At 43.8% G+C, this 12,218-nt stretch overlaps 1 protein-coding gene across 3 annotated transcripts; it reads right to left on the bottom strand.

Moving 5' to 3' along the window:
• Positions 1–1,459: 1,459 nt before the first annotated feature.
• Positions 1,460–12,218, bottom strand: LOC111847019 (solute carrier family 41 member 2-like). 3 transcript variants are annotated; one of them, XM_023817838.2, is made up of 12 exons: positions 12,008–12,218; positions 11,749–11,828; positions 10,531–11,211; positions 10,255–10,362; positions 7,547–7,618; positions 7,155–7,299; positions 6,901–7,047; positions 5,998–6,145; positions 5,283–5,362; positions 3,551–3,682; positions 3,067–3,215; positions 1,460–2,837 (listed from the first exon to the last, which is right to left on the bottom strand). In XM_023817838.2, exons 3-12 carry the CDS (start codon positions 11,062–11,064, stop codon positions 2,652–2,654), a joined length of 1,701 nt encoding a protein of 566 aa, XP_023673606.1. In that variant the 5' UTR covers positions 11,065–11,211; positions 11,749–11,828; positions 12,008–12,218; the 3' UTR covers positions 1,460–2,651. The 3 variants fall into 3 exon arrangements, with proteins under 3 accessions (XP_023673606.1, XP_072567219.1, XP_023673607.1); XM_072711118.1 differs by having other exon boundaries at positions 11,749–11,845; XM_023817839.2 differs by lacking the exon at positions 11,749–11,828.

Here is a 12,218-nt window from a genome sequence, read left to right on the forward strand (position 1 = left end):
TTGTTGCTCTGTGGTTTCAAATAAGTATCTCATTTTTATTGTTTTTTATTGCAAACCATTGGCCTAAATTACACAAACAGACTAATTAAGCACCAGTTAAGGCCTTTATTGCACAAAAAAATGTAAGCACTAGTTCTAATTACGGTACAGTTGAAATGCGGACATCTTGGTCTAGCCTGATGCATCAGCCCCTTTCACATTGTTTCACTTTGTGAACCCTAGTAATTGACATGTGTTCACTACACGGTGACAGACTTTCTGCTTCAACCAATCACTACAGTTTGGTTGTAACATATGATACATGCTGGAGCGCATCGTTTGAATTCAGCGTTACTGCTTTCAGCCCTCCCTCTGCTGATTGGCCCGGCTCGCTAATGCAGTTCCTAGAGGTGAATGAAATTGAGCGGCGCTTGCCTGGCTAAGCTTGGTCCCCCCAATTCAAAAATCCTATCTGCGCCACTGCATGTACCTGACAGTAGATGAGGACCTTGAGCTGTTCTTTTTAATGTAACAAGTGTGGTCTCCATTAACTGGACAAGTATAACCATAGGGCCAATGTGAAAAGGCAAGTTTGATGAAGCCATGTAACCAGCCATAACAAAATCTCAACATTGAACCCATCCATCCATACATCCTCTGAACCGCTTGTCCTGTTCAGGGCTGTGGGGGTCTGGAGCCTATCCAAGACACTGAAACAGTTTTCTGAAAATTGGGACCTGGGACTATAAGACATCATAAAGGCAGAGATTCCAGAGCATCGTTTATTACAACAAATCTAATTAGGCACTTGTCTGAAAAATCATAAGGAAGAAAACAGCAAAACTGCAAGGCCTACTCAGACGAAGAATGGACCAACACTGACTGTATGTGTATGTATATTTAAATATTTATTAAAAGATCAGACCAGTATTCGAAATTGGCGGATATAAATACTAAATGGATCAGATCAGGACATCCCTAAAACCTATATCTGAATGAATAATGCACTGCATTCATGGTGCACCACACAGTTTCCTTACAGTACTGTGCTTTAAGGTTAAAGTAAGAAAGTCACTCATGTACACAGCTTTCACATCTGGGACTAATCCTGGAACAACGTAAATGCAAGAACTTGCATGACAGATTTCAGCGGAGAGACCACTTGTCTCCTGCAGGTGAGTGCATGAGACCCCAGATCAAACACCAGTACCAAGCTGTAGTCAGGGCACGTTAAATTAACTTTTGGACTGCAGTTACCAAGTCAGGTGTGTAGGAGCTCAGGGGAATTTGCTTCTCCCCTTGGATGTTGAACAGATCCTTTGGACACAGGGCTTTACAGGATGGAATGAAAAACTCTACTAGAACTCCTAGGTCATGAAACTGCCAATTTTAGGTATTTTGCTTTACATTTAACATCTTAAATACAGCATATAAAATGTAAAAAACTGAAAACAATTCACAAAAAAAACACTGGGCAATATTTCATCATGTAGAAATTTCTTGTTTAAAAAATAATTTCAGCACCATTACAGAAAGTAAAAGATGTTCAAAAAGGCCGACATGGAAACAGCAGCACAGATTTTTTTTGTGGCAGGGATGGTCAGAGCAGTGGTGAGGACAGTATTAAACAACACCATGTATGAACAAAACATGCCCACTGGGCTGAAACACAGACTGCTGTTTATCCACATCTGCTTAACATGAGGGGCACTAGGTGGGTTTAACATAACAGTAACAAAACACATGAAACTGCTAGTATTGTCTGAAAAAAATCTACGTTTAATATTTAAAGGCGCTGATGGATTTTGAAAAGGACAACAGTCAAAATAAAATATACTGGCATTATATCTCCTTCCCTAACAAATGTCATGAGACATACGTTTCATTATCATCTCAATAACATGTGGCACAGGCAGAGATCACTGCTCCTTCTATTTGGATTTTCTTAGGGTTCTTGACACTCTGAAATATGAGTTAACACCCCAAAATGCAGAGAGAGTTAGGATATAACCATAAGCAACGACTCAGTGACAATGCTGCCACCTGAAAGTTTGGTCAGAGGGAGGAAGCAATGAGAATAATGGAGTAGTATGCTTCACACTGCTAATTTAAAGTGCTGCTATGAAAAAGCCATTAAGACAGAAGCTGCAGCCTGCATGTCAGAACAGAAAACTTAAGACAGAATCTTTGGGATCCACCTTCCGGCTGGTTCCCATGAAAGCCATAACATATTTTCCCTCAAACAAAAACGTACTCCCTAAAGAATTATCACAGGGGTTCTGAAAGGGCAATCCAGGCACTGACCTATCAGATTCAGCTGCTATCTCAAAGCATATGTCACTGACTCCATGGATTACACTGAGGTGGAGAACCTGCTAGAATGCATTCAATCAGGGGAACCCTGATCCTGAACGGTTAGCTGTTACCCATTAGCACTGGAAGCAAGATACTCGACTTGATCGAGTTGTCCTGCAGTTTCACAGCTACCATCAAAACTGAATTATCATGTGACTTCCAGAAGTAGCTTCTCATTGGCAGAGACAATGGAAAATGCTTTCTGCCAGAAAGGTCTAATGAGAGGAGCAGTGGAATGTTCAAGCTAACAAAACATTGCACTCCCGTACGCATCGTAGTACAATGGGTAGGGCCTCAAAACGGGACAGCTCCTACTCTCAGTCCCCAACGTCGCTATCTTGATCCCCAATAACCCACAGGAAGTGGAAGCTGAGTGCCAAGAGTGCAGTGCCTAGCAGGTCTCCTAGGGCTGTCAGGTAAGGTATGGAGAAGCTGTCAGGGTCCTTGCCGCTACTCCATATGGAATGCACCATGCAGTCTGCGATGCACAGCAGGGTCACAACCTGGGAGGAGGCAATGCGGTTAAAAGCCCAACTAACCAAACCAAAGTCAGATTCACACACCAAGAACTGCGCCTCTGCCATCGCCATCTGAGTAAACCCCAGAGTGGAGCACATTTCTAGTTCCCCCAAGTTCACTGGTGGTTTACAGGACATCAGCATTCGTTACCAATGCAGATAATGCCACAATGCTAAATGTGTAGACATAACAGAATGCAAACTAAGAGCTTACCTGTAACAGTGCAGTAGCCAAGTATACACTTGTGAAAATTGGTGTGAGAGTGGTGTGACCACTCTTCATCAGGTGAATAGTGTAGAGAAAGATCAGATGACCTGGAATAACCAACAGCAGCAGCACCTGTGCTGAGCGGTGATTGGCACCTGGGGGACAGAAGGGAGGGGGAGGATTTTCTGTAGGTCACTAGGGTCTGGTGCTGATGGCTGGTGACATCTTCACATTCATCACATTTAGAAATACACAAAACAGAATACAGAATCAGACCTGTTAGATGAAACGAGAGTATCAAGAGGAGAACATGCAACCTCCACACATAGAAAAGAGGCTGGATTCAAATCCCCAACTATGGTGCTTTGAGGCAACAGTGCTACCCACTGAGTCCATTTATATAAGCGTTTATAAATTTGCTTCACTGAATCAAAGCCTGAGGTGCAGCAGCAGCACCAGGCCCTAACAGTGCTGACGGCTTTGTGGTTACCTGAGCCGTAAAAGGTGCGGCAGGGGTAGTAACAGCCCTGCGCCTCCTCTGGTACCTCACCGGGGGCACAGTGGAAGTGCAGGTGGGTAGAGATTCGACTTGACTGGATAGCCACAAGATTCCCACCAATACCTAGAAGAGAGCCAGGATCAACTGGGATCATCTGATTACTGAAGATGGGTTATGACTAGGGTTGGGTACCGAAAACCGGTGCCAATACAGCACCGGTACCTATATAACCGGTATGTACCGGACCGAAACAAAACGCGAATTTCGGTGCCACTTAGATGCCTGAACTGTCGATTGAAATATTTGTTCTCTGGGGCTATGATGACACAGTTGTAATAAGCATAAGATTCATCAACACACACGTGACATCATCAGGAAATGAGACCATCCGAGATGCGCGTGAATGCAGCAACTAACGTTACACTTGCTCTGACGGCAGCAGGCGGTCTACCGCTATCTTAGCTTGCTAAATTAAACAACTTTTGTTAAAATGCCTAAAACTAAACGGTCGAAAGTGTGGCTATATTTCACAAGAAAGGATTCCAACACCGCGGCGCGCAGCAAATGTTTTACAGCAGTTGCGTGTAAAGCGGGAAACACGTCAAATCTAATGAAACATTTGAGGGTACATGGGATAAACTTAAAAGCAGAGGGATGCACCATGCTTGACAGCTTGCGGACAACAGCTGGCACGATCGGTGTGGATAACCCCAGCCCCAGTCATACCAACCGTAGCAAAAAGGAGTCCACCGATTATGATGACGACAGCAGGCTTTCCGCAGGTTAGCAGTAGGCTAATGTAATGTTAAATTAACACTACATAGGTGGCGCATGTTTTGTTGTTGTTTTTTGTATTTACATATATATTCATATATACTTTAAACTTTTAATATATTGTTCAATTTTAAGCATTCAATTTTTTGTTCAATAAAAATGTATTCTTGAGTCATCCACCATCATTTTGTGGCTTTTGTAAAGTATCGGTTCAGGCACCGTTTTGGCACCGGTACCGTTTTAAAAGTATCGATTTGGCACCGGTATCGAAAAAACCCCAAACGATACCCAACCCTAGTTATGACAGAAGGTGTTTTAGGGTAATTTATTTCAGAGTCACAATGACTTCCCCATCATCTAAAAGTGCAGGCATAGGCACAGGTCTGCCACACTACCACAAACAACCGTGCAATGAGAAAAAGATTAATCATTATAGCAAAGGACATGTAAAAAAAGACCATAATAAATAAGTCTGATAGCAAAACCGAGAGGCTCAAGATTCTGCCCTCAGGCCATCAGTCTTCTCAACACGGACATGCCCAATGACTTAACAACTGCCTACCATGCACACTGTATATAATGTCTGCCGCATGATCTTTTTAAATAGCATTATACAGCTTTTATTTAGCATTAGTTTAATTTATTTATTGACATTCCCTTGAAATTCACTTTAAAGTTTTAGGAGCAAGCCAGAATTACGTTTCACCACATGTTGTCACTCTGCATTTCACAAATCTTGAATTTTGATCTATATCTCAATAGCACCAGAAGAAAACAGGACAATCAACAGTCAAATTTAAAAGATGGCCAGAGCTGACCAGGCTACCCGATACTTGCATTTCTGCTAGCTGCCTCTCTCCAATTTCATAAACTCCAGAGATTCCCACGGGTCTGGATTGGCCAGCTGCCCCTCTCAGCCCAATGACACACGCCCTGCTACTTCACTTACCGTTAATGACGGGGGTGTAGACAACAATCCCAGCCAAGTTTGGATCGGACACCGTTTTGTCCAGGATAAGCCCCCCAATACTGGAAAAGACAAGAAGCAGCAGAAATGTGACCCCTACAGCACCCCTGTAGCTGGGAGTTAAGGGCCTTCCTAGTGGACCCACAGACATGTGACTATTCTGCCGAGGCCGAGCCTTGAACAGATGGTCTTCTGATCACAGGGTCTTAGTCCACAAAGCAACACACTGCCCCACTACAAACTGCAGATTAACAATCTAAGGGTCTAAACAAACAGCTAGAAGTATGCAGTTCAGTCACTTAAAAGAAAAACACAATGTAACGGTTTTTAAAAATGTGGTTATTAAACAAATACCTGCCATTCCAGAAGAAAAGCAAAAACATTTAAGAGAAGCTCAGGCCTGATTTTATGTCAAAACAAAGCACAGGGAGTGCTTTGGTAAAAACAGTGAATTGCTTAATATTGATTTTAACAATGGGAGTCCGAGGCAGGGTTTTGGAGTAAAAAACAAAAGAAATGTCATGTTTGAAAAAGCACTTAGAGAGGCTGATACTACAGCAGAACTACAAGGTGTGGTAAACAGGGAAAACGCTTCTAATCTGAGGCTGAGAGACAGGAAGGACGCAGTACTTGGCCCATTCCCATGCATGCTCAGCACACAGAGCCGCAGAGTTAACCAGGAAGGGGAGGCAGCCACCTGCTGATGACCATGGCCGTGATCACCGGCTCCCAGCCTGAGTACAGCAGCGTGCGGCTGGCCGGGTGCTTGGAGGAGATGACGATCCACAGTGGCGTTAGGAGCAGGAAGAAGACACACACCACAGCCGCCACGTAGGGATGGGACTCTGCGGACGCCGACACAGTCACAGTCACTAAGCATTCGTATAAAAGAAAGGCCGTGACAGAGCCCCAGTCCGTACTTATGACATCACCGGCCGATTCAAACTTCAGGCGCCAGTGTGGTGCAGTAAAGCTTTCAGCTGGCTGCCCTCCCTACAGCTATTAGCAGTCTTCTGTCTGAACCTATAATGCAGCCCAGCCTGGTTTTGACAGCTGCTCCTCCATCAGATGTTTGACTGAAGGAGACAGTATTATTTTAATAACACACCAGTCTAAGTCATCTGCTATTAACAAAATGAATCTAATAAAGGGGCCCTCATTACAAATGAAAACAGAAATTAAACCTGCAGGCACTTTATCGTAATCTGACTGTTACATAATTATCTCCTTACTTGTATTACTAGGCTGTCTGGCTGTGCATGCATGTACTGTTTTAGATAAGACTTTATTGATCCCACACTGGGGAAATTTACTTGTTGCAACACCCGGTAAAAAAAAAACGCAATAGAAAAGAAACAGACCAAAAAAATACTGTAACACATACAATAAATAATAGAATTAGTGCACACAATCACACATATTGCACAGACCCAAAATACACATACAGTACATACAGATTTCACCGAGTGTTGTAAATGTTTTGTCCATTTGGTGATGTTTATCATCTCTGAGGGATATTTCCTGACCATAATCAGTAAGTTTCTTAGTAAGTACAGTGTAAGCACCTGCCTCAGTGCCCCAGCCTCCCCCTCTCTCTCACCTAAGCAGTTGTAGAGGCCTTGACTTATGAAGGCCAGGATGGCAAGGGTGATGAGATCCCCGAAACTGGCAGCGATGGGCGTCGCCACATTGTCTGGGTTTATGCCCGTCTTCTTGGAACCCACAATCACACCCACCATGATTATGCCTGTGGGAGGGAAGCGAAGAGCTCAGCCTTCCAGCTGCGTTTAGCCGGTGGAGCGAGTCACAGATAGGGAGGGAGAGCTAATTGCATGTGTCAAGACAAGAAAGTACCTTGCAGCAGAGAAGCGATAAAGGCCGTAGCCACACTGCTGGAACACAGCAGCATCACGTGACTCATCTGGAACTTTCCTTCAGGGATCCAGCCCAGAATGGCTGCTGCTACTGCAGCCAAAAAGCCCACCACAGTGGCCTGAACCTGGTGCAGAAGCGACGGCGCAGGGAGCAGTGAGTCACATGACCGTACTAGAAGACCCACACAGAATTACTTCTTCAGTATCACACAGAGCAAGTTCCACCTACAGTGACATGGCCTATAGCCACACTATGGCAGCACAGCTGCATGCTGGGAGAACATCACAGCCACCTCCAATAGCAGACCCAGTCACTGCGCAGTGTTCATAATACTCAGCAGCTGACTACACCTGCTCAAAATGGTTCATTACCTGCTTAAGTGCGAGGTTCCCAATGATCAAGTTCCACTTCTCGATGGGGGAGTCCATCTTACCCACGTTTACCTGAGGCAGGGAGAGAGACCTCACAGTCATTAATACAGCGCCGGGTCAGCATTCACCAGAACCTGCCACAGACTGAAACACGGTGATGTTGGAAGCATGACCCAGAATGTACAGAATGCTTTGTAATCCTCAAAGAGGAAGACGCCCCCTGTATGGACACACATTAACAGCATAAAAGAGGCCTGCAGAGTTGGTAAATTGAGACCACAGCCTAACCCTTCACAGAAGCATGACGCATCTTGCAACCATTAGTACACAGAGCTAATACGGCTATCACTTACATCCTAGCATTCAGCTGTCAGCAGAAAAAATGGGATCAGTTTTACAACAAAAACTGGAGCCAAAGAAAAACAATGTGGGTTTTATAAGAAATACCATGATTGTGTATGTGGACTGGAATGCCCTGAGATGGCACCAAGTCATGTACGAGTAATACAGTGCTTCCAAACCTGGTCCTCAAGTACCTCCAGATAGTCCATGTTTTTGCACCCCCCCAGTAGGCAGCTGGGAGGGAGCAAAAATGTGCACTGTCTGGGGGTCCCCTAGGACCAGGTTGGGAAATGCTGATGTAATAAGAACACACATTTGCTTTTTCTGTACTTGTTCCCAGCCATTACACACAACAGGGTTTCCTTTGGACCCCAGACAACACGCCCAGTCCCTGATGCAAGACCACAGCTGCAGTTCTCTTCGGGACCTCATGCCAGTGTTGCTTCTGTGCACAATCCCCTTCCTGCGAGTGCTGAAATTGCTGCCTTTTCTTTTTGTTGCCGTTAGCAATTCTTCAGTCCCCAAAGAAAGCACCTATTCCTCCTGCCCGTCTCTGTCACCTGATTCTGTTTGCAGCCTTGCACAGAACAAACTGTACACTTCTGTTGTATTGCGTATGTCGCTCTGAACCCTTTCATGAAACCCGTCCTGAAAAGAACCCATATACATACATACACACACATATTTTTTAAACACAGCCACTTCCAAAATCAGAATCTTGTTTATTATGACTGGCTGTATGTCTGAGTTTGGTTTGGGTGGAGAATGAAATAAGGATTGCATTAAAGTGCGAGTTCAAGAGGAGGCCTCATGTAGCCGCTAGAGCCCCAGTATAAAGGAAGCACAGGGAACACGGTCACAAGAACAATGGGAAGAACAATGGCTCAGTATCACATACACTAACATAAGACTACTGCCTTACTGCCAAGCCCATGACATTGAAACTAGAGCGTGATCAATAAATATTGGCACAGATATTATCGGCCAATATGAGCTAATGGCAGATAAATTGGTATTGACATTTATAACGGCAAACAAAAGACAATTAAAAAGAAACGGTGAGACTGAAGACAAATCCTGCAATTATGAGTGTTGTTGTTACATAGTTTGTCCACCAGAGGGCAGACCAAAACTGCCTGGAACATAACACATGCTATTTCCTTTTATTTATAGTTAATTACAAGTAGCATTCTATAGTTTTTAATGCATGATTTTAAAAACTTTTTTGTATTTTTATACATATGACTCATTTATCAAAACTTTTATATATTTTGTTGTAATTTTGTTCAATGTACTATTTATGACAATGAAAGCTGCATTATATCATGTTATCTTTGTAAGGACTTTTAAAAATCTACACATAACAAATGTCAAAGAAAATCTTTATTTATGTCATATGTTTCTGGAAAAAAAAGAATTTTCTGCTAATATATCATTGTCAGATTTTAAAATCCTCAAATATCGAAATCAGTATTGGTATCGGAAAATCCTGTATCAGTTTGGCACTCGTTGATATTTAGCGCAAGTCTGTCATGCCCAGTGTAAACACCACTCAGCAAGGGTCTGGGGAATGCACAGTACACAGAAAGAAGTTACCACGCCTACATGACACAGGGGGAGAATAGGTTACAGTAAGAGATGTGATAACACGTTGTATTACTTACAAGCAAAATAAAGCAGGATCTAGTGTCTTTTAATAATAAACGATAAAGCGACAGACAGCAGTTATTTCCAGTTCTGGCTAGATGAGTCTAGCTAGAATTACGCTTGGAGCCAGAAATAAGACCTGTAATTTTACTATCTGGCTAATGGCCTGGCTAGCATGGACCTCACAGAAAGCCACAGATCTATAGAAGCGTACGGTGCATTTTCCCAACATGGTTTTATATCTACTGCACTCTTTCGAGGGTAAGGCTAATACAAATAAAGCCATTGTGAGTAATCAGCATCACCCTTCAGGACAATGCTCCCATTCACCAGCCATGATTTGATGGACGTGAGGATGGCATGAAACAAAGGTAATGGCTGTTCCGGACACCATGTCTTAAGGCTAAATGCTTATAGAAGTTTCTAGAGTGACACACCAGTCATAATATTTCACCAGCATCTGCAAAACACCAAATGATGGAATTTCTCCTGTGAGAAAAGCTTCTTGCCCCCCATACACATTGTACCTCACATAGAACCTGTGTCTTGTGGTGTCACCAGATCGGTTATGATGCTTACGGTGATGTTTGCCTTCTTGCTTTGCAGTTATCTCAGTACAAGTACACACCCCAAAAAAGAAACTAACATTGCTAGAAGGAGGGAGCATGCAAGGCGACTGTGTGTATATGTAAGTTTATAAGAAATCTGTTTATTCTTACTGCTGTAGAGAGTCTGGAAGCCAAAGTCATCTCCAGGTTTCCCTTTAGACCCAGGAGAGCAGGTACTAGAATGAAGATCTCTGTGATGTTCTGGAAAGCTTCCCAGTGCTGCCAGAGTAAAACACCCATGAGAAAAGGTTTAGACTGCAGTAAAACTGAAAGATAAACTTTCAGCGGGTACGGCATTCACAGCAGCTACACTACAAAAACAACTCTGAAAATTGTTTATCTCGCAAAACAACAGGTAAATCCCAAGTTTTAGCCCAATTCCCTCACCTGCACAACATCCAGTACCATACCGGCTGACACCGTGCCAAACCCAGCCAGAAGAAAAGGCAAGAGGATCTGCAGAGCCATGGCCAGTGGTGACTCCTTCGGCATTCTCCTGGTGGCCATACCCTGCTCACCATCTCCCTCCTGCTCAGCCTCTTTGCCTTCCTCACCGGAAAGCTGGTTGTTGCCCAGCATAGGAGCAGTCTCCGAGCCACAGCGATCCCCATGCTCAGACAGGCTGCTGGAAGCCCAAGAACCCCTATCTGGGTGGCGCCAGTCTTCCAGATTGGACAAGTCTGAGCGGAGCCCATTCTGGTGGCAATCTTGCTTCCCCCCCAAGTCGCTCAATGCTAGCCGCTCCTCCTGCAGCTGGGTGTACCCAGTCGGTACCATGGTCTGCAGCAGGAAGCTGATACGGCCGGGCTGAAGAGGCTCCACTGACAAGCCACGCCAGCCTAACACTTTACTGCTCATATGAGCCACCAGACTAGTGCCCAGAGAATTCATGACAGCGCCCCCTATGCTGTGGATGCTCATGCCGCTGACTGTGAGAAGACAGTCTCATCCTCTTCTTTGAAACGGTTAACCAGCAGCAGGCTGAATGGACATGGAACGTCTCTGATTACTCCTGCATGGATGTTTGGGGCTGGCAGTATTGCTTTTATGACATCACACAAGGGAAGACTGCAGAGAAAGAAAAACACACAAAACGAATTTTGAAAATCCACTAGAACTCCAAACGCTCAACCCAGACAACAATACAAACATCATCATAGTAAACGATATGTACATAAATACCTTAATACATTTTAGAGATCTCACAGTGTTATATACTCAGCAGATACTTTTAAATAACATAAGTAAATTTTATTTATAAAAGCACTTTTCAAGAATACTCTCATGTTTGCCAAAGTGCTGCACAATTCATACCATCAAAACAAATAGGTAAAATTGATTAAAAAGCGACATACATTTTTTGAGAAAGCAGTCAGACAGTCCCAGAAAATTGGGGGTTAAGTTAAGGACTTTACTCAAGAGCCCAAAACTGAAATGTCTCTGTTGACACTAGGATTAGAACCGATCACAGGCACAGCATCCTAACTCGCTGAGCCACACCGCCTCCTTTGTTATCAACGCCTGGTGTAAAGCATATGACGATCTGACGACTTATTTAACAGGGGTCAGTTTCACATTTGTTAACTGTTAATGTGAGCTACTTACTTCGATATATGTGAAACGCAGAAGTCTTAACCCAGAGACCGGCGTACAGAAACGTCTGTCCCGTGTAGATGGACGGTGCGCTGTAATCAGTGTTATTCTCAAAGCCAAGATCGTGGCGTTACATATCGACCATGAGCTTGCAACTTATTAATCAAATATGTTAGTCTGAAAATGCCAAGTAGCAATCTGTAGAGATCCGTCTGTACCTGATGCCATTTTTACAGCTACGCAACAGTATGAGGAAACAGGCATTTCTTACTTGTCAAAAAAGTCACCGCAGGGAAAAAAAATACTCCTGGTTCTTGGAAATCGAACGTCGTATCACAAGTAAACATGCGCCATATCTTTACGATTACAATTTAGTACTGCAGTTAACATAATTAGCCACTATAGCACAGTGTAGGCATCGTCACCTTTCCGTGCCACATACTGACGGTCTCCGTGGCCAGTGACGTCAATGTCAGCAGGGC

Source organism: Paramormyrops kingsleyae, chromosome 1, assembly GCF_048594095.1.
Source record: "Paramormyrops kingsleyae isolate MSU_618 chromosome 1, PKINGS_0.4, whole genome shotgun sequence".
In the NCBI taxonomy this organism is placed as follows: Eukaryota; Metazoa; Chordata; class Actinopteri; order Osteoglossiformes; family Mormyridae; genus Paramormyrops; species Paramormyrops kingsleyae.